At 39.9% G+C, this 27,958-nt stretch overlaps 1 protein-coding gene across 3 annotated transcripts; it reads right to left on the bottom strand.

Moving 5' to 3' along the window:
• Positions 1–12,041: 12,041 nt before the first annotated feature.
• mettl4 (methyltransferase 4, N6-adenosine) lies at positions 12,042–27,665 on the bottom strand. Of its 3 annotated transcripts, XR_015092213.1 has the most exons (9): positions 27,297–27,665; positions 27,130–27,195; positions 26,518–26,872; positions 26,380–26,449; positions 26,062–26,236; positions 25,224–25,324; positions 25,056–25,153; positions 21,006–21,088; positions 12,042–12,395 (listed from the first exon to the last, which is right to left on the bottom strand). XR_015092213.1 is itself a non-coding variant. In XM_086066577.1 (8 exons), the coding sequence occupies exons 1-8, from the start codon at positions 27,543–27,545 to the stop codon at positions 21,084–21,086; spliced, it is 1,119 nt and encodes a 372-aa protein (XP_085922703.1). In that variant the 5' UTR covers positions 27,546–27,665; the 3' UTR covers positions 20,622–21,083. The 3 variants fall into 3 exon arrangements, 2 of the variants coding, with proteins under 2 accessions (XP_085922703.1, XP_085922702.1); XM_086066577.1 differs by lacking the exon at positions 12,042–12,395 and having other exon boundaries at positions 20,622–21,088; XM_086066576.1 differs by lacking the exons at positions 12,042–12,395; positions 21,006–21,088 and adding an exon at positions 21,993–22,205.
• Positions 27,666–27,958: the final 293 nt, after the last annotated feature.

The raw sequence follows: 27,958 nt of genomic DNA on the forward strand, positions 1-27,958 counted from the left end.
GACATCGAAAGCCAGCTGATCTGAGATGTCATCTAGGTAGGAAGGGGGTCCCCGCCCCCCCCCCCCCCCCCCCTGTGGAGAGCCCCAGGGGCTTCCCCTCCCCACCCTGAGCCTGCGAGTGGCATTTGGAAAAACTGTAAGTGTCGGTCCGAATTACAGATCATGATGGTAAGAAAAAAAGAAAAGCTGCTCCCTGGCAGTCATCCATGCTCTGATTGGGCGAGCCGTACGTGGCCTCAGCTCGGGCTCCATCGACGGCAGCCCTTCCCCTCAATCGTAAGGCAATTAGCCAGCGTTGCCTAGCAACCGCTCCCAAGTAGGATGCGCTCGCCATTGGATGACCAAAGATCACGTTGGATCGTTTTCATTCGGATAGTGCAGGCACACAAACCAACGAACAAAATGGCCGCCGACTTCCTCTGTTCTGCCAGGCATGCCGCCGCCTTGAGACTTTTTTTGCGGGTCTCCTCATGCTAGGAAAACCGAACAAATTTCATTTTGCCAAGTGATGCTCACTTTGAAGGAAACACATTTTCAACCAAGTCCTGATAGCACTCTTTGAAAGTTTGACCCTAAAATGGCCACTTGAAACCAAAATGGCCGACTGCTGTGTTCTTTTCAGGCGTGTCTCCTTGAGACATTTTTTTGTGGGTTGTCACGCCTACCAAATGACATTTCATGTAGCTAAATGACACTGGTTGTGCGTGGAAGAATTTTCAAAAGGATGGCAATAAATTCAGTTGATTTCCTAAAATGGCCGCTTCAAACCAAAATGTGCACACACACACACACACACACTATGATGACCAGAAGTGCTAATCAGAGATTAAATATTCCGAATGTTACAGTCGGGAGAAATTAATTTCCTGTCACATGTCGTTAGATATGACGGCTGCAGTGGCAATAGTAGCCCATATGAGCAAAAGTATTGGGACACAACCCCCCTGACGGGAAGTGCCCGCAGTGTCCTCTCGGATAAAAGTTACCATGGCCAACATCCACATCCCAATGCTCGTATTCTTCTCCTTCGTTGTTGTTTGTGTATATTTATTATACCTAACTGTCTCTACTTTGCTACAGCTGCCCGCAGTCTCCTCTTGGATTAAATTGGTCTCCTGACCGTGGCTAAGAAGTACAGTATAAATAGGAGGAGAGCAGGCTAGAAACGGCAAAGGTAAGCGCACATGCCTACACACAATCTCCACTTTTGCTGCAGGTGTCCTCATTCTCTCAGATAAAAATGTCAGATGACAAGAATTCAATACAGGTGACTCATTTTACGTTGTTATGTTTTCATTGGTTAGCACTTGTTGTATTCCACAATCTCCACATTGTCGCAACTGCCCTTAGTCTCCTCTCGGATGAAAATTCTCCATGGCCGATATCTGGTTAGAATTTGTCTCTTTCCCGTGGCCAAGAGCAAGCAGCCAAGCTAAACACCAATGCAAAATTTAGCTAGCCCACAATCTCTTCTCGGATAATAACATCTTCTACGAACCGACAGTCTCATGTTGAGATGTAAATGCATGAGATTCACATTTCTCCGCTGTTCTTGTTTGTTTAAATTTATTGTATTCCTCATTCTCTACTTTGCAGCAGCTGCCCATAGTCTCTTCTTGGATAAAATCTGTCTCCTGAGCATGGCTAATAAATAAATACAGGAGGAGACCTTACTGGAAATGTCCAAGATAAACACACAAGCCAATATTGGCGTGCTTACAATCTCTGCCCTTAGTCTCCTGTTGGATGAAAATGGTGCTCTTATCAATAGCTCAGGGAAGAAGTAAATTACAGGAGCCCGTCGCTCTCCCCAATGTTGCTGGTCAGCGTTTCGACGGATCCGTTCAAATGTGATGCAGTTTTCGCAATTTCACGCATTACTTCGCAGCGGAAATGGTCGATGATGCCGTCATTCGTCGCTAATGAATCTTTCATCGCTGCTCCAAAATAGAACGGCTATCTTTAGCTGCTCGCACTTCATCTTTGGCGACTGATCCTGAAATAAAGTCTCACTTTTTTTTCACAGCCGTCCCCGCGGACGCGACGCCGACGTGATGTGCAGAAAAGTAACATTGTAAAAGAAGCAACTTTTATTCTTTAATCTGTTGAGGTTTTTGCGTGCAATTTTTTTTTTTTTGATTTTGTGGGATGGTGCTGCTTGTGATGCTGGAAAGGGAGTGCAAGATTGATGGTGGGGGGGAAGGGGGGCTTGTAATTGGACGATGTCCATTCATCAGCTTCATTAATGTTGAAGTAGCAGCCGACACTTGCTCGCCGCCTGATTCTCTCCGTGCGTCAGTCACGCCGGCTTCGTTTAGTTCCGCCGCTTCTGCCGAACCCATCGCAACCCTTCAATTGCCTTTTGGAAACGTCATAGATACATAAAAAAAAAAAAAAAAATACATTAAAGAATACAAATGTCATGAAATAAATAAAACACGGAATACGTAAAGAAAGATTAATTAGTTAAAATACAAATATAATAAAAAATAATAAAAATAGTATTTATATATACTATATATTTACTATTTATATCAAATTAATTACAAATATTTAATTAATTGACCAGAATTTTATGTCATTTTATCGACTTATTTGTACAGCAATTGAATTTATTTAAAAAATATTGATTTGTCCTACGTCGTCCATGCATAAAGGGCATGAATACAAGCGTTGTATTATATACTTTATATATCATTGCAAGTCGATACCCCCCAAAAAAAAATCACGATTAAAGAGTCAATGAACTAATTGACACTAAGTGACATGGATTAATAAACAATGAGCTGGAAATAGCTGAGCAGTTGAAAGTTGGAATGGCTTGAATCCGCGAATAAATGTAGAAATTGTAGTGGAAAAAAGCAGAAAGGGGTAGTAAGGTGTTAAGAATCAAGGACTAATAATCATCCCTAAAGTCAAATGAATGAGTTAAATGATGATGAAAATGTGTGATGTTGAATCTGCCATTAAGAATGAATGGGTACAAAATCGAGAAATGTGAGTAAGGCGTGAATATTTGGAATAAGAAAAATGGAAGCGAGAATGGCGTGAATATTTGGAATATGTTAACATTGGAATGACGAGAATGACGCATTCCTAAAAAAAAACAAACATTTGATCTGCAAAATGTTGCCCTCTGTCGAAGAAAAGCTTCTTTTCTTCTTTTTTTTTGTTGGCGTTTGATTGGAACGAAAGCTCAGCATGCTGACGAGCGCTCAAGCGGCGACGACCCGCGGGAGGCTAATTACGCACACGTTGACCACCGCGACGCTCGCCAGGTCGGCGCTTTTCGCCTGCGGCCGTTGTTTACAAACCAAATGACGCAAACAATATTGTGTCTTAAACACGTTTACGATCCTGTCGTGAATAATGTTTTTAAAAAATATATATCTATTTAATTCTCTTCCTTTGGCTTTCCACGCTTCTCAACGGAAATTCACCCGGAGAAAATCCAGTGACAAAAACGCATTTGAAGGAGACGTCTGGCGTGCTCGGGCCTCGCCAGGCGGGGCCGTGAGGGCGCGCTGACATGCTTCGCGCAATGGCTGCCTTTAATCTCGCGTCCGTCGCCGGCATCCTGTCAGCTTCAAAGACGCGTCCCACCGCGTCCGTCACAATCGACTGCGCCTACCGTACCTTTGTTGTCCGCCCCTACAATATAATACCGCCACCTGTCAGTGACCCGACTTGTGAGTATTTCGGTATTTGGAGATGACGATTATTTTTAATTGTAAGAAGAGAGCAGCTCAAAATAAGATTTGGATAATTTAGTTTAATTTAGATAATCTGTTGTCCACCCAAATTGACGTCCAAATGGTGACTAAATCCCCAAAACAGCCTGAGGGGGCACTCAGACATCAATTTCAGTCGACAGCAGGGGGCGGTACAGGATGAAATGGCAGACCCTGAATTTTCCCACTGACAGGTTTAATGACGCAGTGAAAAAATATATATAACTCTGAAAGTCATGTGAAAATGCTACCGGCAAATTCAGAATTTGACAAAAAATAATAATAATCGGAATACATTCAGACTTGTCTAATAGCACATTTAACTCATATGCTCCCAAAAACGTATAAATATGTTTTGTTTTTAAATATTACCACACTCCCAAAGACGTATTTATACGTTTATGTATTTTTGTGCTGGAGCATACAGAAGGATTTGATGCAGCCTCTGAACTGAAGAGAATGCTTGAAGCAATGGTAGTTATGACAAAAAAACGACCAGCAGGTGGCAGCAGAGTATAAGAGATCAACCAGGGTTATGTTGCAACAAGCTCTTTTCCCCACTGTTTTCACTGTTTGTGAATAATGATGAAATTTAGCTATATTCTAATGCTAATTCCTGCAAAACGGATACAGATAGAAATATAAAAAAAAATCCTGATGAAAGAAGAGACTCTAATCTTTCTTTTGGTACGTTCCATATTTTTATAGCAATGGAACACAATATTCTGTGAGGCTTGCAAGATCAGTCAAAATCCAGTAAACCAGCCGGGAGCGAAGGGGGTTGCTTCAGTGAAAATGTCTGCCAGTGAATTTAAAATTATTTTTTTTACATTTCCTGGAACGGAATTTGGAATTCCACCAAATCTCTCAAAATCATAAAATACCCAAAGATGTGAGTTGATCTGTTCCTAACTTCAACTAAAATACGTAAAAAGATGCCACAGCTTTTCTTCAATTTTACTCGCTTTTAATCGTTTCGTCATTAATAAAAGATACAAAAAGTATCTGAGACACAAAGAAAAAGTACTTGAAAAAGTCGAGTGTGAACACTCGACTTGGAGAGAAAGAAGTAACACAATGTCTCCTCTTCCTTCCTCGCCTCTCTCGAGTGTCAAGAGCCTCGTTTGCGTCCTCCGCTCTCGCGTCGCCATGACGACGGCGGCGGCGGCGGCGGCGGGGCTGGCATGTACGCCGACTTTGTGACACGCTCAAACTTTGGCAAACTGGACAAAAGGGCCTTTAAAAAAAAAAAAAAATCTTTCAAAAAAGCCAACATGTTCAGTGTTGGGTGTTAACGACAGAATATGTGAGAAAACTTCCGCCCGAGCTTCCAAGGTATCGACGTGTTTCCGTGGCAACGTCTTTCTGCCATTCAAGGGAAAGCTTTTCAATGTGCACACAAATATGAACTAACAGCACAGGCTCAAGGTTGGGAAAAAGTGTACGGCGCGTACGCACGGCGGGTATATATATATATATATATATATATGGTCAGGTCGTTTTTTTTGTTAACATCATGAATTCCGCAATGACGTCAAACTTTTATGCGATCGAGCGAAGTGTTTTCACTTTAACGCACGCGCACACATTCTTACGGCGGCAGCTGGCTTTCGACACCCACCACTCCACTAATTGGCCTCGGAATCGTTCCGATCTCTTTCCTAGCAGACACGAGCAGGAGCGCGGAAAAGACTTTTCGGGCGCGGCCCGTAATGAAGCCCCAAAGGTTAAAGGATCGGCGCGGCGGTCGGCCGCCGCTAATGACGTTCAGCGTGTCCATCAGTGGCTTGTAATGGCAGTCGCGCTTGACATGGGAAAATGCGAGCCATCCTTCCACGGATAAATGAGCTTTTCTCCTCGATATCACTTCGGCGGACGCTTTTCCCCAACTCGCTTTTAGTTTGTTAGATGGAGGCAACGAGAAACGGCCTGAACGGGTACTAAGCTAGATTGTACTTGCCGATGCAGGAATTCTCTCGTTAAATTTAGTTGAGAAAAATTTAGAGAATTAAGTACCATAAAATCCCGTGAATAATTTTATCTTGACCCAATTTGGTTATTTTTGACCCAAGAGTGCATGATTCCATTGTTAGCATACATAATGGAGGGGATTTAGATAGAAGCCCTGTGGCACACCACTCCTTCCACTCAAAAAATATTATCCTCAATCGAGGGGTCGTATTGGAGATACTACGAAACTATTTTATTTTTATTTTTTACGTTGTTCAGACGTTTGCTAGTCAGTACACGAGCAAACCTACATAGGAAAAAAAAAAGAACTTTTTGAGGTTTATTTTGTGGGGCGTATTGTACACAGGATTTTACGGTAATATCAAGAGAAAATAAGTATTTTTTTTAAATATAGTTTTCCAAATGAAATCCAGTCAAAAGATTAAACATGTTACTGCAAAAATAAAGTAGTAGTATTTTATTAGCATTAGTATATTTATTTAGTTTAATATTTTAATTATTTATTATTATTATTGATTTAGTTTATTAGTATTTTATTTATTTAGGTATTTATTTGCTGGCAAGATAAAAATATTAAATATAAAAATATTTTTTGAAATACTGTATAGTTTTTCAAATGAAATACGCTTGCAAGAATAAACTTAAAAATAAAGTAGTCGTATTTTATTAGCATTATTATATTTATTATTATTATTGATTGAGTTTATTCGTATTAGTATTTTATGTATTTAGTTATTTATTTGCCGGCAAGTGAAAAATATTAAATATAAAAGTAGTTTTTGAAATACTGTATAGTTTTTCAAATGAAATACACGTTCAAAAATCCAAAATTTCAAGAAGATCGTCATAATTAAGTAAATTATGTGAAAATAAAGTTGGACTATCACAAGAAAAAAATGTAAACGCTATGCGAAAAAGTAAAAAATATTAATTTTTTCTAGTAAATGTACTAGTTTTATTTTATTTTTATGAGAAAGATCTGGCAAAAAAAGAAAAATGCAAGCAATGACTTTCATTGGCTGGCCTAACAAATCACAACGAGACGGAAACGTTTGTTTTCTTGCGCAAACTAACAACATGTCGGCGGCAACTCGCTAATTAAACGTTTGCTCGCCGCGCCGCCGGAGTCACCGCTGGCATTTTGGATGAGATGAAAGAAATGTCAGCGGTTACTTTTTCTTTTTTCTTCATCTCTGACCAGCGAGTCGCGGGCCGCCAACTCTCCCGGGTAAAACGTGCGACCAAATTAGCGAGCTGATTTCCATATCAAAAGAGCGCGTCGTTCCAAAGGGGGCCCGGAACACCGCCGGCTCATATCGCGGGTGTTGCGTAAGCGTCACCTCGCATCCGTACGGAAAGCGCTAATTTTTCGGGGGTTGCTGTTGTCATCGGGAGCGGCCGTTGTCGAGGAGAGATTGCAATGGTCGGACGCGCGGAATGCAGCAGCTTTTGACGAGCGCGCCAGCAGCTAACGTGCTCATGCGAAACGTCGGGCGGCCTTGCCGTCACAGATTGAAACTGAGCCGCATGCTGCTTCACCAAAACAACACTTCAATTGATTACATTTTTGTTTAGAGGGATGATCTTATGTAAGGAATTTTTATTTGGAAATTTTACAATTTGCTGAATGAATAATAATGAGCTCTCCAAAAAAAAAAGGAAATTTTGCAATTAAATTTTATCCTCAAAAATTGTTTGTAGTTTATTTGTATGCCCGTCCATTTTTCATTTTGTGTTGTCAAATGTGTTCATTTGACTTATAAACGTTTCCATTGCAAACTATTTCATTTCAATCCGGCGAGTTTGGCGTCCTGAGCGTCATTTCGTCCCTACGGCCCAAAAAAAAAAAGAAGCCGCATAATCAATAGTGACTCAAAGTGAAATCAATACTGACGATAAGGATGTCGGTCGGAGGGAGGGGGGGAGGGAGGGCAAGCGGCGCGTAAAGCGAGCCGACTGTGTGGTTCATTAAAACCCTTTTTGAATACTTAATACGTGCGGCTTATCGAGCCGCTTATTTACCGTACGTCGTAAAAGATGGCCGTCGCTTTAATTGCCTTGTTGTCGTGAAGAGAGATTTTTTTTTTTATGATTTTAATTGCATGCGCACTCCAGACATCGTAATAATCTCATTATATACAAGTAGGTCTGCGCTTTTTACATAAATATGTTTCTTCTTTTTTTTTTTTTTACAGGCACCCTAAATAATGGCAAATAATTAAGAGGTAAGAAGGAAGGGGGGGGGGGGGCGGGGGGGGGGTTCTAAAGCGTTATTATTACCTGCTACACCCAAGGCAGGAAGGAAGGAGGGCAAAAGAGTCGTGTGGAAACTTAAGTCGTAAAAAGTTGATCTGAGGGTAGGAAGGAAAGGAAAGAGATTAGGACGCTAAAGTAAAAGCGAAGGATGCGGAAATAAAAAGCGGGTCTGAATGAAGGAGAAAAGAAAGTGAAAGATGGGAGCCTGAGAGGAAGGAAAGAGGCTTGACCGTGTGGTTGATAAATCGATGTTTTTTTTTTCAGGGCCGATAACGATTATTAGTCGTCAAGGAGGCCAATGATCGATATTTCAAGCTTATATTTATTTGCAGTAGAAGAGAAAATATTAGCGTCAACATTTTGTTGAAATATTTGTTTGAAAAAAAGTTTTCACATTTTCAACACGTTTTTCTTTTCATTTTAAATATATAAAGAATAGAATTTGTTAAAAATAAATTATAACAATTTCCGTGAGCTTCCCGGCTCATCGCCATGTGTTAAACTAAATTTAAAAACTACCGTAAGCAAGTAAAAGGCTACCTAAAATGTTCTACTGTCGATAAAGTTTTCTAAAAATTCTACATAGTTTCTTAATTTTAACTCTTTTTATTTTTCATTTAAAGAAATAAAAAGTGTCGAGAGTTCCCATTGTCATTGTAATCTTTGATAAAGTAAACCGTTGGGTCAAAAGTAACACAAGTATGGATCAAAAATGGAACGATGGGTCAATTTGACCCCAACTTTCTTTGACACAAAATGACTCAAGTAAAGGATCTGACCAATATTTATGAGTTGTTTTACACTAAAAAAAAAAACATTTCTTGACTCAAAGGATCGGTCCATTTTTCATAATAATAAATTGTGTTTATAATGCACTTTACATTTCCAAGGAAATCTCAAAGTGCTGCAGTGTCAGAAAAAAAATAAAATAATTTAAAGTGCTGGTTTGTAATCACCATGTCACCGTCGACAAAACCAATAGTTGGGTTATTTTTTTAGAGTGTGGAAATTTAAATAAATCCATAAATGAAAAGTTCTCTGTATCTCACTGAGCGACAAATGCATGCGAACGTAGCTTATTTGGGGTTTCGCCAGGGTTCGTAAAAAGGTTTCAAAAGATCTTCGTAGACAGTGAAAATGCGTCTGGAAATTTCTTAAAAACTGTCTGTGAACATCTTACAAATTCTGATGAAAACCCCAAATTCGCTATGTTCGCCAGCATTCATCGCTCGGTGAGTTGCCAGCTTTGTCAAAATGCCCGGGCCGATAATCGGTCTACCCCAAGTATTATTTGGACATTCACTGTAAAACTGATTTGTTTGACAGATCAAAATCATGAACACTTTGGAGTGGTGTGCCTCAGGGCTCCTATCTAAGCAATAACAAATTAGTTAAATGACACAAATCAGTCTTAAAATCCGTTTGACAACGCAGCTCGACTCGAGAAAGATGTCGGCGTCGCTCCGATATCAGGCGTGAGGGCAACATTATTTAAACACTTTTTCTCCGGTTCTGGCATCCGAACGGCCGCCGACGGTTTGCGCGACACGGCCGAGGCGGCGAGCGCTGGAGCCCATCAGCGCTGCTTTCTCTCAAATGTAAGAGAAGCTTTTATTTTTCTCCTGCGGGGGGAAAGGTGAACTATTTCCCGAAAGCAGCCTGTGTACCGTCACCTCTCAGAAAAGCTTTTTATCCGGCCCAGTTATGAGATCTTTTTTCCAATTCCGCAGCCTCCCCCGGATGATAGTGATAATAACGCTTTCCGACTTTGACGGTCTGACGAGCGAACGCGGCAAAATCCCGCGCTATTCATTCTCCCATCGAGACAAAAAAAACGCCACTTTTAGAGGCGTTGTCATGCAAACTTCTATGCTGAGAAAAATGTCTGGAAAGAATTGGGGGGGTGCGCTTCCACAAAAAGGCGTCATTAATTGTGACATTTGAGGTGGAAGACAGCGAAACGGGGTTGCTTCAACAAAAGGCGCGGCGGGAGAAACGAAGGTCCAACTTATTAAAATCCATACGCCGATTATTTGGCGGGGCGGGGCGACGCATCCCCTCGGAAAGGATCCAGGCGATAGACGGTGAGCCGTAAAACAATTAGCTAAAGGTCATGCATCAGATACCGGTGCTTTGGGGGGGGGGGGGGTTGTAGAAAATGACATAAATCGCTTGGAATAACAAAGCTTGAAGGCTAAAGACATCAAAGATGAGGAAATGACAGAAAAGGCCAACATGAAACGGGGGAAAGAAGTTCAATTGCCGGCACGTAATGCTATTAATGACACAATTTGATCTGTCAAGACAGGAGTTGTGAGTAAAACGTTTGACACTTGGGAGTGGTGTGCCACAGGGCTTCTATCTAAATCCCCTACATTATGTATGCTAACAATGGAATCATGCACTCTTGGGTCAAAAATAACCACATTGGGTCAAGAATGGACCAAACTAACTTTTTGGGTCAAATTAAAATAATAACCCACAAAGCAACCCCTTTTTTGGGGGGTGAGGGGGGGGTCTTCTGTGGGATAATAATGAACTGACCGACAATAACATTTGTCTAGCCCTCAAATCGGTTGAAATCTATGAAACATCATCTGAATTGATTTTTCAACAGGCTTTTACCAGAAGAAAACATTATCACTTAGAAGTGGTGTGCCTCAGGGCTCCTGTCCAAGTCCCCTACAATTTGTATGCTAGCAGTGGAATAACCTTACATGTCTTTTGAACGAGACAGAAGAGGTCAACGTTACAAATGACATGTTCCTACCAATGATAAACTTTGAAGATCCATATCGACTTGCATACCGTCACTCATCAAATTTGCCATCACGTTGTCCATCTTTAAAGGTTGTGTCATGTTTGAAAGAAACTTAATCATTTCACTCCCTCCCCTTCGCCGCGCACACTTTGTTGACTCTACAATTGCTTTTGTCCGTCTCTTTGTGTCCCGATCCAGATACGTCATGGCTACATTTTTTTTTTTTCGCCCCGGGAGACAAACATCATGTCTACGTCCACATCGGCGCCATCTGCTTGCATCCCTGCTGGATTATTTGTTGAAAAATGCACAAGCAAGTCGCCGGATTTGTCTTGTTTGAATACTTGTAATCATTTGAGATTTTTGCTGTTTTGACAGTTTGGTCCTGCTGATGCGCATTTAATTAAAACCCACACGCAGTATTTTGATGTGTTTTGATTTACTGCCTCCAACGAGGACAACGAAAACATGCCAGATCCGCACTGTGTTGTGGCTAATGCTAATTAGCGTCACATTTCCACCGTGGTTTACTCGCGTCTCGAATTTGCGCCGGCGCTAATGAGGAATGTCCCGGGGCTGCAGGTGGCGAAGGGAAGAGGAAGTACAGGTGGGTCTTTTCTAATGACGTCCCTAGTGGATGACTACATTACCCAGCAACCCTTGGGATGGCGACAGGTGGACGGCTTGACAGCAAATGGATGGTTAATGACGACAATAATGACTCGCCTTCTTTGTTTGGTCTCTTAGACATTACATTACAAAGCTGAATTGCTGTCGTGCTACCACATCTGCCACGCAGTTCTGAGGTTCTGGGTTCAAGTCTCTGTTCTGCCAGGGCTTGCGTGTTTTTTCTCCAGGTACTCTGGCTCCCCGACTACAAGGATGTTAAGTTCACTGAAGACAAAAATGTTCTGTTGGTGTGAATTCCGGTACCACTTGTTGTCCCTTTTTGTCTCGGGGACTCGAACAGGAGCCCTGAGGCACACCATTTCCAAGTGGTAATGTTTTCTTCTTTCGTTTATATCCTGTCAAATCAGTTAAACTCATTAGATCTTCTGGAAGCGTCACGGTATTTTGCGTGACGTTCCTCTGGATACACTGTCTTTTCGTAAGCTTTTTGTAAAATAATCTATCCGACTTTGAATGTGACAGTGCTCAACTTTTTTTTTTCTCACAATTTCCAACTGAATTTGTTTACAAAGTCGTATTTTCAAATGGTAAGCACATTGGAGTGATGTAAAAATATAGTGTTAAGCTTAGGAACGTGGTCAAGTTTGTGGAGTGCTCGGAGTTGATAGTACTACTTTGCGTAATTTGGAAAATAGACGCAAAAACTGGCATATTTTGTTGATGGTTTGGAAAAATATTCCGTCAAAGTTAATGTTTGTGGCATGTTTAGTGGTTGGTCGTTTAGACGATGTTTGGAAAACATCACAGCTCAAATGCACTCTGAAATGATGGGAAACTGTAAGTCACTTTGATGGGAGCCTTGAGGCACACCACTCACAAGTTGAAATGTTTTCTTTGTGTCATTTTATTAGCCTGTTTTGTGTTCGTGGCCACAAAAAATTCTAATTGACTGTATTTCCACCATCGTCGAGTTGTCGTAGCAGCTCCAGGTGAATTTCCAGTTGATGGTGCCGCCGCCGCCGCCGCCGCCGCCGCCGCCGTCGCCGCTGCAGCAGCACACAAAATTACACTCGTTCAAAAGTGTCCTCATCCGTCACATTCTCGGCGGTGTTCCTGCCACCTGCCTAATGTTCCACCTCTGCCGTACGGCCGCGACGACCTTTAGTTCTCTGTGCAAAGAGTTACACAAAATGTCTTCCCGCCCAATAAATGGCTGACTGCGAGAGCGGAGAAAGTGTCAGGAAGTGAACTGGCACCATTTTGTTTGTCCAAAAGTTCCAAAATAAACAAACACGTACAGGCAAAATTTATGATAATAATAAATCATTTTTGCATTAAGCAAGCAATTTATTACTTGTGTTTTGTTCGGATTTTTTTTTTGTATTTACTGATATTTCAATTGTTATTTTTTCACAAGTTACTGAATTGTACTTTTTATTTTCATACAGAGCAAAAGAAATCTGTCATGCAACAGTATAACTTGAACCCTGAGGGAGGTAACATGCAGTCCTGTTCCGTCACAACGGATCAGCTAGCGGCGCCGCCCACTCACTGGTTACAATTTCAAATATTTGACCCCAAAGTCGCCGGTGGCGATTTCATGACGAGATCGGCCCGTTTTCTACGGCACAATCTCATGCACGCTTGCGTCACTACGTAATGAGCAAGGTTCGGAAACTATAAATCCAAACTTTCCTGGGGTAGATAAATATGCTAAGAATGTTCAAAATTTTGAAAATAGCTCATCCATCAATGGTATAAAAAAGAATTTTAAAAGTCTTACTTTTTTTTCTTTTTTTTGGGGATGAACAAACAAACAAAAATTATAATAATAAATAATACAATAAAAAAAATAAAAAATTATAATAAAATTCGGATTATATTCCCGTCAAATTCTTGATTTGTAACCCCCAAAAAATCTCATCTTTTTTTTTTTCATGTGCCGGGCACAGGGTAAGAGATGCCGCAGCAGTCACCGACGACCTTTGAACCTCGCCGCTGCCGCTCGAAAAGCAGCGTACGCAGCAGTTGTTGAAAGGAAGCCTCGTGCCTCGCCTAATTGGATGATGATCGCACAGGAAATGCCATTTGCACAAATCTGCAAATGGGGCATCCATTGAGCAAACACGCCACAAAGAAAATCACATTTGATCAAGTCAAACGTGTGCAGGAAATAAAAACAAAACAACGTCATACTCACATATTTATGGTTCACGATTCACAAATTCACCTATCGGCACTTTTTATGTACTTTTATTATGACGAGTCTTGCAATGATTTTTTTTTACAAATATAAAATCAAATATATAAATATATCAAATTTAAATCCAATATTTGGGAAGTTGTACAAGGTTTGTCAAAATGATTTAAAAAATTACCCAAAAAAAAAATAAAATAATAAATTACCCTTCACATTTTCCACAATTTCTTACTAAATTCTCAAAGGTAACATTCATTTATTTCCTAAAGCTAAAATCATGATCTCCTTAAAGCCGCCAGGGTTTTAATCCACAATTTTCCAAATTGAACGAAGGGCAACAAACTTTTTGTCCCGTGTTTTTAATTTCATCCTCTCGTCATCTTCTAATTAAGTGCAAATAAGCCCTAAATCCATGTGATGATGTCACGGCGATGATTTACGAGGCGGTGACACAACTTCAAAGGCTCACTCACTTCCCGTCAGCTTGAAAAGTGTGCAACATCTCATCAAGTTTGTGCTTTTTTTAGCTACCGAACACGTCTTATGTGACCTTTGACTCCAGGGGGCGCCACATGTGCCACTTTGACGGAAAAAGCCACGCGTCATGGGCGGCGACGTCGGGATCTTCCTGTCCTTTTCCAGACGACCCCTGCGGACCACTTCAAGTAAGATGACTCCCAACTCGTCATTTTTCTTTTTTTTTAAGCCACGAGAACCCTTCAGAAAAAAAAGGGAATAAATCGAGGCGGCTTTCTCGCCGGCTCGGTGCCAATTAAAGCCGAGGCTTATCCAAGCCCTTCAACTTTATTAAAATGCGGCTCGCTTGACAGGCCAATAACCTCTGACAGATTCATTGAAATTTGACAGACGGCTACGAGCAACTAAACAAACCTCAGCGGAGAGCCGAGATCGCGCGCGCACGCGCGCACGCGCGCACGCACGCACGCACGCACGCGAGGCGGGAAAACTCATCATGTAGCCTGCCTGTAAGCAGGGATGGCGCTAAAGTTGGGGGACGTAAGTAACCATTTTTTTCCAAAATCCATAAATCGATCCATTATTATGGTTAACCGCACTACATCGTGAGTTCCTGATATTTTGCAGGGTTTTTTTCTCCACTCTGCTGTTTATTTTGAGTGTAATTTCACTGTCAATCACTAGAGGGCGGCACACTATTGCGTTTGACATGCAGCTGAAGTCAGAGGGCAGCCATCGAAATGCAATACTAGGTAAGAAATGCGTTACTTTTTTAAATTTTACCATGGTGTTTATTAACTCGTTCACTGCCATTGACGGCTTTAGACGTCAAAAATTCATTTGAACTATTTCTTATTAGTTTAACATATTTTTCCAGTTTTGTTAACAAGCGTATGAAAACCTAGATTTGTTTTTGTACATTTAGAACAGATATAAAATTTGTGATTAATCGTGAGTTAACTAGTGAAGTCATGCGATTAATTACGATTACACATTTTAATTGCCTGATGCCCCTAATTTTTAATAATCTTTTCTTTTTTTTTAATCTTTTTTTTCTTTTTTTATGTATATAAGGAAAGGGTGATTCCAATTTTTTAATCAATTTTTACAAATTTTAATCGTAATTAATCGCATGACTTTACTAGTTAACTCACGATTAATCACAGATTTTATATCTGTTCTAATACAATAAAAAAATCAAGGTTTTCATACTCTTGTTAACAGAAGTGGGAAACAATTTTAAACTAAGTTCAAATGATTTTTTGACGTCTATAGCCGTCAATGGCAGTGAATGAGTTAAATACTGCACACAAGTAATACACTTTTTTTTTAAACAAAAACTAATACTGAAGCAAACTCAAACTAAGCATTTGTTAAGTAACTAAAATGAATCAAAAGGAATAGAACAGAAACATAAATAAAACAAAAAACTAAACGAAATAAAGCTTGATATATGTTTTTAAATGTGTTTTGTATTATTTGGAAAAGTGTGTTTAAAGACCAAACTTATTGCGGGGGTTGTTCTGAATCCATATTTGAATCACTCCTGCTCGTCTTGCGCACAATTTCCTCAAACCGTCGGAAACAAAATAATCATGAAGTCTTTATAATACTCCAATAATTGCCTTTGGTTGCAATTTCCCGCGAGGGCCCTACCAAGCGTTTACAATCGGAAATTTTTCATGTGAAATCGGGGACGTTCACAAATGTTTGTTTTCCTTCGTACAAATATAATATACAATATCAAATCAACCAAATGTGCTTCCACGTGCTGTGCTGTTGCGTCCCAAAGTCATAAAGTTGTCTTTCAGTGTTTACAAAAAAAAGAAAAAAAACGTTATTACGACCTTCTCATTAAGTTGTGTCCACATCTCGGCAGATTTATGACTTGATAGCCGCACGTTCCTCGGGAATCCTTCCCGTCGTTCCCACTCGCTTGTTTGCTAATCAAACTGCATCTTTTGGTCCCGTCACCATTTTCTTTTCAATTCATTTCCTCCCTCCGACGCCGTCGGCGTTCTCCCGCTTCGGCGTCAAGCTTCCTTTTCAGTCCAAAGTGCTTGAGAATGAGCCTTCGCTCGTTGAGTGCAACACTCGAGCTATTAACTTTGATGATTGGGAACGCGTTGCTTCACGCCCAAAGGGACAAAAGAAGCAAATTGTGCTTCAGCCGAAAAGAAAAGCCGAAAAGAAGAATCACGTTTTGACCTGGAAGGGCCCGTGAAGATATAATAGCTGTAGAATGTGTTTGTGCATTGCGTTTATAATAATGTATGCTTTGTGTTTTGAATAAGAATATTACAGAAGCGTATTGTACGGACATTCACTTGAAAAAGAAAAAAAAAACTCCTGGACTCATTTGTTGGGGGACCTTTTGTATTTTGGTGTATTTTTATTTTTATTTTTTTTTTTATTCTGTCATAATAAAAATATTCCCCAAAACAGGGGGGGGGGTTATATTCAGGAAAAACAGGACAAACCTTTCAGAAAAATAGGGAAATATTATTTTTTTTAAAAGCAGTGGAGTATTTTTTTTTTTTTACAAAAATATTTTTCAAGTAAATACAATACGCTTTGGCATTATTTGACTTTATAGTACCCATACAGTAATCATAATTAAATAGAAAATAATCAAACAGTTGTGTGCATTATTTCGTGATGCTACTCCATTTGGTGTGTGCACCTTGGCCACCAGGGGGCATCATAATAAATAGACATACGATCGATTTGTTGATAAAACACAAAAAGAAGATCATCACAACTCAACTGCAATCATATTAGTTATTTGTAGAGGATAAAGATCATTTGTAGTTAAAAATACCCAATTGATTTTTTTAATTTTTTTGTGATGCAAATTGCTGCTAACTGGTGCCAGCAAGAGATCGGGCCAAAATCAAATAATCGATATCAAATCAATTTTCCTTTTCGAGCCTGATATCGATTCATAAAACCATGAATTGTTTACTTTAATATTTCTTCTTCTCATAAATTAATAACATGTTTTTTGTATCGTCCTGTTTTTTTTTTTTTGTTACAGTCTTTTCTATGAAAAAGTATTAAGACCTGACTTATTGCACGTTAAGGCAATTCCGAATATTTTAAATTCATATTTCCAATTGTTGAATTTTTGAAACCCAGCCGCAACGTTTGTTGAATAATCCCGAGAGCGCGCTGACCTTTGCGAGTCAGCAGGAAGGATGCCGCTCGACGGTATTCCCCCAATGACGCCAGATCGCAACGGCGGGGCGCTGTCACGTACGTCAAATAGCTGACCCCCCCACCCCCCCCCCCCCCCTCAACTAGCAGCAGGATGTCCAGAGGTTGCATCCGATCGCGCTATTGAAAGACGAAGAAGTCATGAAAAAATATATAAAAGGATCCCCTACGACGTCTTATCGGTGTCTGATGAAAATGGACCATTGAGAAAATTCAGCCGATGCCTCGTCATGAATAAATTGAAACGTCTCATTTCCTGCCTGCTGCCGTCCGTCAGTCAGTCTGTCCGTCTGTCTGTCTGCAGAACGTCCTCGTTTTGTCTCCGATTTGGGATTCAGCGCAACTCGTCTCGACTTCTTTTCAGCCTTCTTACGGACTCGCCGACACGACGCCGATGACTGACAAGGCCGACCCGCTTCTGCGAGAGTGACAATGAGATGGATGAATATGGATGGAGCCGTCCGTCCGTGCGTCCGTCCGTCCGTCCGTCTGCTAAAGTTCGGCTTGGCTGGCTACGCATGCTGATAAGAACCTGGGAAAGTCTCGTTAACAAGGACGCAGACGAGTTCAGGTGCAGCTGGCGTTGATTTGTACTTTTGGGATCGAGACTCGCCCAAGGCTAGAACTTCCGCAGACCAAGACTGTAAAAATCAATTTTCAAAACCATGACACGGTTGAACAGTTGAAAAGTAATGGTGGGAATCTTTGACTGTCTCACGATTCGATCCCGATTTTTGGGGGCCTGCGATTCGATTCAGAATCGATTTTCGATTCAGAATCGATTTTTGGTTCAAAATTATTTGATTGACAATGATTTCTGCTTCACTTTACAGATGCGCAAAGAATCGTCACGATCGACTCCAGCCTGACTCGCTAATGCTAATTAGCGCGCTACTCGCGGCGCATTAACCACTCAAAAGAACGGCTATTCATACAAAACGCTTGAGGAATGTATACATTACGCTCTTCCTACACTGCAAAAAAAAAAAAACTTCTTCCTTTTTCCTTCTACTCTCTAATGTGGCTACAATTTAACAGCGTATCAGAATACGCGGAACCACACTGCCCCTGTGTGGCCAAATCGTGTACAACATGAACAGCATTCCCAATAAAGGCACACACAAACAAGGGCAAGACAGCATAAAATAATTTAAATCAAATCGATTTTGGGCAAAGGTGGCCCTGATGCTAGCGAGCTAGCTCCCTAACTAGCTCCCATGGTGCTTGTTTACCTCCTAGGGAGCTAGCTCGCTAGTATCAGGGGCTAAAGCCAAACTGTGGCAAGGTTTTTACTTTCTGGACCTGGATTTGCCATCTCTGATTTTGGGACATTTAACTCATTCACTGCCATTGACGGCTATAAACGTCAAAAATTCATTTTAACTATTTTTATTAGTTTAACATTTTTTCCCACTTTTGTTAACAAGAGTTTGAAAACCTAGATTTTTTTTTATTGTATTAAAACAAATATAAAAATTGGGATTAATCGTGAGTTAACTAGTAAAGTCATGTGATTAATTACGATTACAAATTTTAATTGCCTGACGCCCCTAATTTTTAATAATTTTTCTTTAAAAAAATAATTTTAAAAAATTTAATTAATAAAGTTTTTTTTTTTTTAAGAAACGATTATTAAAAATTTGGGGCATCAGGCGATTACAAATTTTTATCGTAATTAATCGCATGACTTCACTAGTTAACTCACGATTAATCACAAATTTTACATCTGCTCTAACCGTCAATGGCAGCGAATGAGTTAAAATCTATTCTGAATCGTACTAAATGAAAATCGTGATACTTATGAGAATCCATTTTTTTGGGCACACCCCTATTAAACAGCATTTTCTCTTTAATTTTTCATTGAAATACATTTCGCTCAGTGAGAATACAGGCTTGTCATCTTCAGTCGACAGCAAGTGGCAAAATGGCCGCCCCCTGAGATGGATAAGAACAGCTGGATTTTGATGCTTAACTCTTATTCCACTAACGCAATATTCAACAAAATAACATATTTAAACCAATGGGGCTGCTTAGAACATATTATTATCCCCCAAAAATTTGCTTTTGGGGTTGACTTCCATTACTGAACAGTTTCAAACAGTCCTGTTCTGTATTCAGTGTAGCAAAATGCATCTTTTCACTTTTGTGTTGTCCCCGATCCAAATCTTTCATCAAAGTGTTTATGTACCACTGTGTTGAATCAGACTACATGAAAACACTCGCTTAAAAAATACATAAAAAAAAAAAAAGGAGTTTGCTTTGATTGGGAAGCGAACGAACCCTTAGAGAGTCGGCGCGTGCGTGTGAAAGTTTCTTTGAAGCGAGCGCGTCAAACGGTCCGATGACGTCAAGGTGCTACGAATTCATCATTTTAATGTTTCACAACACTTTGGCCTCTGGAAGAAAAAAAAGGGAATCAAAATGTTCCGTGTGGCTCCAGATGCATCTGCGCCAGGTGAAAAATCTTTGACGGTCTATTAAAAAAACATCTGTTTATAGTTTAACTCCTCCCGATTTAACTGCGTTTCTTTTTTTACAAGCTTTGAAAAAAAAAGTTATTCCAACATTGCATATTTAAACACCAAAATGTTCAATCAAACCGAATATCAGTTCGTCTCGCGAAAGTTTACAATTTGACACGCACTGTAAAAAAAATAATAATAATTATTGTAAAATAACAGTCATTTTCCAGCAGCTGGGGCGCCAGAAAATATTGTGAAATAGCAGAAAATTACCTTCTTATATATATCTCATTAGATGTCCTTTCAAAATACTAATAAGCTACCATCTATACGCTATAATTATGAAACAAAATGTATTAAATTAGTTATTTTAAAATAATAAAAAAAAGGTGCAAATGTATACACAACTCAAAAAACAACTAAAAAATTTGTATTAACTCATTTACTGCCATTGACGGCCATAGACGTCAAAATATTTATTTGAACTATTTCTATTAGTTAAATTTTTATTCCCACTTTGTCAACAAGAGTATGAAAAAAAATATTGTACATTTAGAACAGATATATTTTTTTTAAATCGCCTGACGCCCCTAATTTTTAATAATCTTTTCTTCTTTAAAAAAAGAAAAAGAAAAGATTATTAAAAATTAGGGGCATCAGGCAATTAAAATTTGTGATCGTAATTAATCGCATGACTTCACTTGTTAACTCACGATGAATCACAAATTTTGTATCTGTTCTGAATGAACAATAAAAAAAAATCAAGTTTTTCATGGGAAAAAAATGTTAAACTAATAGAAATAGTTCAAATGATTTTTTGACGTCTATAGCCGTCAATGGCAGTGAATGAGTTAATAATCTTTTTTTTACGATGATGCTGATTTTATAATTGTGGAGTGTTATAACTGAAATTGTAATTAAATGTGGATGTATTTATTTTGAAGTAAAATAATGTAGAGTTTTATTTTTCAGTACTTTCCCTGGGAATTAAATTCACTGTACAGCCAACTTTTTTGCAGCCAACAATAATGCAGTCAGAGCGAAGTGTTTGGAGCAGTTGGACATGTTTTCCTCTCTGTAGCTAATTGCTAATTACGTTTGGTTTGTGTGTGGTGTTCACCTCCAGGCGATTACATATTTAATGAGACAGCTGATTGAACGTGGGGTCAATTAGCAGCCCCGGGATGTGGGCTTAACTGTTGCTCTCAGCGCTTCCCATTCACGTACGCCATTATATGGACTAAGTCACTCGTGTCAATGATGTGTCATCATGAAAAGTCTGCAGGAAAATCAAACATCACCTAAAAGGCGAGCCGGGGGGAAGCGTGCGGTGCGGTGTGTCATCTTCCTCTGGCGCCGTGGAGATGACCACGGTGACATCATCCTGAAATGGAAAAAGGCTTTTAAGAAGTGGAAAAAATGGAGGTAGGAACAGAAATAAGAAAAAATGAAATGTCACTTCCCTCTGAAATTGCGTGTGAATGCTAAGAGATGATGTCATTGAGACCAAAATGGAAAAGAAAAACATTGGAGGGATAGATAGATAGATAAACGAGCACCATGGGAGCTAGCTAGCTAGAGTTTGATGCTAGCTAGCTAACTAGCTCCTGAGAAGGCAAACGAGCACTGTGGGAGCTAGCTAGCTAGCAGCTGGGGCTAAAGCCAAACTGTTTGGCTGTTTGATGCTAGCTAGCTAACTAGCTCCCTAGCAGGTAAACGAGCACCATGGGAGCCAGCTAGCTTATGATCACATAAAAAATATATAAATATAATTTATATATTGTTTATGATTATTATTTATAATCTAAAAATTATTAATATTATAGCATGGCGTCACTAGTACTATTTTGTTTGTTTATGCAATTGTGTCAGGGATTATACTGCCACCCGGTGGCCAAGGCGGGCACACCAGAAGGAGCAGCACACTAAATTGCATTACATTAAATGAGGATGCAGAATTGTTGACTTCCTTACATTCTATTTAATTGTGTTATTATTTTGCCTTTTATAAAGTACAATATTATAGTGTCGTACGTCTTGATGTTTTATAATTCATTAACCTACGTGAACTTGCATTTTTTTTTACACAATGAAGTCGCCTAACTTTTTTTTTTCTACCCAAAAGGGCCACCGTAGCACTTTCTTGTGCTCAGTTGTGCAAAAGCAAGCAAAACAAGTCCCGGGTCAAATGATGTAAGCTCTCCCAATGACTCACCACCTTCAAAAAAAATATTTTTTAAATATCCCTACAGAATTGGAAATCAAAAGGAACAAGCACACACACAAGATCATTTGTGAATCTTTATTTAAAAAAAAAAAAGTTCAAAGTGGCGTTGCAATTGTTGGTGATGAGCGGCTGGCCGGCGGCGGCGTTAGCGTGAAATAGCTGCTGCGCTGAAAGCGGAGCACCTCGTTGCCCCAGCTGGTCCAACCCGCTTGCAGGCTGCGGGCGAACAGCTCCAGGCACTCGCCGTCCGCTTTCATGTACGGCTTCAACACCTCTGCGGAGCAAACGTGCGTCATTAGGGGATCGCACGCCGCATCGCACACCAAAAACTTCAATCGCTTTGTGCCAGTTCATCATTTGTGCTTTTTTGGATGCTAGAAGATACAAAAACAAGAATAGTGACGCCACTTTCACATGCTAACCGTTAGCATTGATTTTTTTCATGTCTGGAACAGTGCGGTGGCATTTTCCATGTGCAAAGATGATTTGAGATATGAGTGTTTTGAGTGTCACGGAAAAAGAGACGATCAATTATCTCTAGATTTCAATCCGCAGCCCGTTTAGGCGGCAAGCTAGCTGAGCCTTGTTGCTGCCACGTTGCTGAATCAATATTGACTGCATTTCGATATTTGAGGATTTGGTGCAGAATCGGAGCAAAAACAGGTTGGATTTAGTGCTGTCACTATCGAATATTTTTAGAATTGATTATTCGATCGATTATTCAATTAATCAAATTCATTTTAATTTTGTATTAAAGTGTATTATAAAAGCATTTTCCCGCTCTGATTACTTTGTATTTGTATAGTGATTTTTTTTTTTTAAGGGGATCTTATTTTATCTTCTTTTATGAAGGACTACCAAATTAAGTCAACAATTAATGTTAAAAACAAATCAGAGGATTTGGAGAATTTTAAATTGGCTTCAAACAATTTACTCGATTATTAAAATAGTTGTTGATTAATTTGATAATTGATTACTTGTCGATTAATCCATTAATTTTGACAGCTGTAGTTATTCGTTTATTTTCTGTTCCTGCCGTTATGGTCTGCATACTCTCTCGATTTCTTCCGCAGCCCGTTTAGGCAGCTGGTAATCAACAGGCTGTATTTCTAACTCGCTGTTGGAATTTGGTGCAAATGTGTGAAAAGTGCGGATCTAATTTATTTTCAATTTACCACCGTTATAGTCCACATGCTCTTGCAATTTATTCCGCAGCCCGTTTAGGCAACACTTTGGTGTTTGTTGCTGCCACATAGTCCAGATCACCTGACTGCATTTGTAATTAGGAAGAACAGTGCAGGAATTTTGTGTACATTCAGAAAAGGCGTGGATCCAATTTTTACTTTACTTTCTCGCACTCCATTCTTTCCACAGCCCGATTAGGCAGCAAGCTAATTAAGCCTTGTTGCTGCCGTGTAGATTTTATAAATCAATTCATCTTATTTTTATCATGGCAATCTGTGGAGGAAGACGAGGGCCGGGCGCGTAAACAAATGACGGGCTGGTGCATTTGCCCCACCCCACCCCCCCTCCCTTGAATATCATTCACAGCGCAGTGCCTGCCGCTGACCTTGAGCCTCAACACCTGACAATCGCACCTCCTCCGCCAACACGCGGTGAGCGAATGAAAGCAAAGAGCCCCCCCCCGACGGCCCACGCCAGCTAAGACGTCACTGACAGGAACCCCCATGTGATTGGGGAGCAGGAGGGGGGTGGCCTCATAAAAAAAAAAAAAAGAAAGAAAAAAAAGTGACACTCCCTCATGGACTGCGTGAGATGCAGTCGGTATCTTGTCAGCAAGCAATATGGTGCAACTGCGCCCCCCGGTGGCTGTGAGCGGTACTGGGGGTGACGTCAAGACAACCGCGTTGGGATCGAGCCGACATCATTGCGTCACCGTCCCGTTGGCTTGACCTTTGATCGTAACTCATCGAGGAGACGTCGCAAATCGATAACGCGTTAGCTCATCGGGCTTGTTGAGGAAAGGCAAGCTAGCAAGTCACACAAGTTCAAAATGGAAAAAAAAGAAAAGAAAAATCTTATAATAGTTTTTTTTTTTTTAGCTTTTTTTCTGAGGAACAGCTGTAATGTAACTGAGGCGTGTTTACCTGAAAAAAATGTCAGGAATTTTTTTTTGATTAAGTCCAACAAGATTTGAATTGTTACCTTGCACAGGTCATGCTATAATTACACTAAGTGGCTCGTTTATAATGTTAAAAAACATGTTCAAACATTTTTCAACATATTCCAAATGAACTCGGGCTGTGCAGTTAATCAAAATTCAATTACAATTATTACTCATTAATACTAATAAATAATAATAATAATACTAATTAATCAAAATAAATTTTGAGTTGTTTAAATGTATACATTTGCACCTTTTTATTTTTATTTTAAATAACTACTTTAATACATTTTGTTTCATCCAAAAGAAACTTGCATAATTATAGTGTTTCAAATAATTTTATTTGTCTTAATATTTTTTTAGTTGTTTTTTATGTTTAAACAAAAATAAATGATCGTCCTACTGCACAGTGCACATGCTTTTTTGCACAAGTTTTTGCCAACATAAATAAATAAATACATATTATAAATATATATTGTTTGGTCAAAAAGGAACGTACATAATTATAGCGTTTCTATTTTTATTTTTTTATTGGTCTTAATATTTTTAAATACTTAAACATTTTCTTGTTTTGTACCAAAAAATAAATAATAGTTTGGATGGTCGTGATTTCAATTATTGCCAAAATAATCATCATTATTTTTCCATAATCAAGCAGCCTTAAAAGGAACCATTGTCATTGTATGTTTCCAAGCAAAAGAACAAGAGTGTGACACAAATGTCAGTGGGGCGTCACTCAAGGAGAAAAAAAACCTGGAAGTTGCTCAAGTGTCAAAACGTTTTTGCAACAGAGAAGAGCACGGAGCTCATTGATGCTGCTACGGTGCCCTCTAGTGGTCATATAAAGAACATCTCTGCACAAACTCTTAAAAACCACATCTTTTTTCTTTTTTTTTGGTGTTCAAAATAGACAAATATGACGATCGGCTCCCCAGAAGAAAAGCCAAAATAGATGATGAGTGAAGTGCAAATGGGCGGGGCCCCAAATGTCACGTTTACCTGCGAGTGGCGGTTTGTGGGAGTGGAGAACCGACGGGATGCTGACAATCAGCCGCTGGTCTTGCACGGGGGGTACGCCGGCGCGCCCTTCTGAGGGGCTGATTACAAATGGTCAAATTGATGTTTATGTTTCATTCTTATTTCAAGGCCGCGAAAAGTAAAAGTCACCTTGACCGGGACTCGCCGCGATATCGCCCCAGGATCAGAACCTCGTACGGCTTCTTGTGCGGGGAATCCAGCGGGAACACAAACTGACCATCTGCGGTCACCTGCAAAAGAAAAGAAAAATCATTTGAGAGTCCTGAAATTTGGCAGATTTACCGTATACAAGTGCAATTTCAGATTGTTCCTGAAGTGGTTGTCAGTGCGACCTCTAGTGGACACATTTTGCAACCCTTATTTTTCTTGAAAAATTGTAGTTATACGGAAGAGGATTATGGCCAAAAAGGGTTTTTAATATTTTATTTTTTTAAAGAAAAAATTATAAAAAATAAGGTGTCAGGTGATTAATTTTTTTTTATCGTAATTAATTGCATGACTTTACTCGTTAACTCACGATTAAAAAAAAAAAAAAAGATTATTAAAAATTAGGGGTGTCATCTGATTAAAAATGTTTATTGTAATTAATCGCATGACATCACTAGTTAACTCACGATTAATATCAAATTTTATATCTGTTCTAAATGCAATAAAAAAAATTGAGGTTTTCATACTCTTGTTAACAAAATTGGGGATTTTTTTTTTAAACTAATAGTTAAAATGAATAGGCGTCAATAGCAGTGAATGAGTTAATTTCAAAATTCTGACGATCTCAGAATTCTGACTTCAAAGTGAGAATTCTGACTTTAATCACAGAATTCTCACTTTAAAGTCAAAATGCTGAGAATAAAGTCAGAATCCTGCCCCCCCCCTCCTCCTTCACTAACCCTAATCCTCTTCCGTACAGTTATAACGTCACTTCTGCCTGAAAAGAACGGCAACGTGACGGTTTCCATTTCCTGCCTACCTTAACCCAGAACCAGTGGGCCACGACCTCCACCCCCCAGTGCGGGTACAGCTCGTCACGGACGAAGCGCAGGTGACTGGGTCGATTGGTCACCCATGTGACCACCAGGCTGTCAGGGGACGCCAAGCAGGGTACGGGGAGTTTTTTCAACTGAGATGAAGGCAGACAAGTGTATCTTCCAGGACATAAAATGGAGGAAACAGCCAATCAAGATCCAATGCAAGAGTCTCAAAATGGCGGCCTGTACGGACATGAATATCTTGACTCGAGTGACATTCCCACAAATTACTGAGTTTTAGAAAAATTTAAAAAAATCACCTTCGACTCCTCTTCACAGACTTGTTTTCCCACGGCGGATCCACGACGATGACGTCAAACTTGCGTCCATCTGCGTGAGGTGGAAAACAAGCGCGCCAACAACTTCTTCCCATCTTCCTTTTTTTTTTTTTGACTCACATTGTAGGAGCGGCTGCATCCGGGAGAAATCCGAGAGCAGGAATGCCACGCGTGGAGGGATGACGTACTCCTCCCCCATCATCATCATCATCATGGCCGCCTGTTCTGCCGGGTTCTCCGTCACGCAGGAGAACAAGTCCAGATGGGACGTGTCGCCACTGTCGTCCAGGAACTGGACGCAGCGCTCCTCAGCGTCCACAAGAGGGAGCTCTTTGGCCATGTTGCACAAATTGGCCAGATTGCATTCAGGATGAGGTAGGGGGTCCTCTACAGCATCCGTCCCTCCATGCAGGAAGCCCAAAAGTGTGGCAGACTCCACCAGGGACTTGGTACCCTCCAGAATGACACATCTGACCTGCATGGACACAAGAAGTTTAAGCTGATACAAGATAGATTTACACTACTCACAAAAATGACCTGCTTTTACATTGTCCGCATGATATCCCAATTTGATTAAATGGATGGATTTTATTTTATTTTTTTAGACCTGATTCACCTATAAGTGCAAAAAACAAATGACATATTAATCAACTATTAAAACTATCGTTTTTTTAATTTGTTTTGTGTTCTAAAAGGCAAATTTCGATGGACATCTACTTTACCCCAACTTACCTTTTCATGAAAGACCCTGGAATCGATCTCTCCCTGGTTGAGCTCAATGTGCTTTCGCTTCCGCTTCTGAAAAAAAAACAAAAACAATGAATCGCAATGAAAATTTGACTGTTTTATGAAAGTAATGTCTCATTTTTCATATAGTAGTAAACTGGTTTATGAGTTACCTTTGAAGGTCTCTCTTGCCTCTGCAAGACGTCTTGGTTTTCTGCATGCACATTATAATGACTAACTTTATTGTTATTGTTCCCCCCGCCTGCATAACTCTTTAAAATGTGGAAGTATTGCCTTTTAAAGCGTGCCACGAATTCTGACTTGAGGTCGCCATTCGGTCGAAAACAGCGTACGTAAGCCTGGTCGATGAGCGAGCAGGCGTCCAATAGCCACCCATGCGTGTCCTCCACCACCACCGACATTGTCCGAATACTCAGCTTTTCTTTTTTTTTATTAAAACCGCAAACGTGTTCTTATGTGTGCTGTTTTCACTTTAGTTAGCTTCGGCTCACGCTGGATGCCGCCATTAGCTCCAAACACAACATTGGGATGGCGCGTTCCATGACACTCGGAAATTGGGAACTTCTAACGTCAAACTGGAAAAGTATTTCAATGTATTGCTAATCGCGATCCTTAAATTCAATAGTTTTTAGATTATTGGTATGTATATCTATTGCTAAACTACTTCCGTATCATGGTCGCGCTTCTTGTTTTTGTTTACTTTCCGCTGAACAAAAGTAATTGTGTCTTGGTTTTAGAGTTTCCGAAGTTTATGCAATGCAGCATTGGAACCGAGCAAGCTGATTGGTGTTTTGCCATCGTTACATTCTCTTCC

The sequence above is a fragment of the Leptonotus elevatus genome, chromosome 21 (genome assembly GCF_054856555.1).
Source record: "Leptonotus elevatus isolate MCC_2025b chromosome 21, RoL_Lele_1.0, whole genome shotgun sequence".
In the NCBI taxonomy this organism is placed as follows: domain Eukaryota; kingdom Metazoa; phylum Chordata; class Actinopteri; order Syngnathiformes; family Syngnathidae; genus Leptonotus; species Leptonotus elevatus.

Bases quoted from the DNA above. Each gene is read 5' to 3' on its own strand.
- mettl4 (XM_086066576.1), bottom strand. From the start codon at position 27,545: ATGTCGGTGGTGGTGGAGGACACGCATGGGTGGCTATTGGACGCCTGC. The intron at 25,154-25,223 runs GTGACTTTTACT...ATTTGTAATCAG, and splicing joins CGCGGCGAGTCCCGGTCAAG to CCCCTCAGAAGGGCGCGCCG. The intron at 22,206-25,055 runs GTAAACGTGACA...TTTGCTCCGCAG, and splicing joins CCACAAACCGCCACTCGCAG to AGGTGTTGAAGCCGTACATG.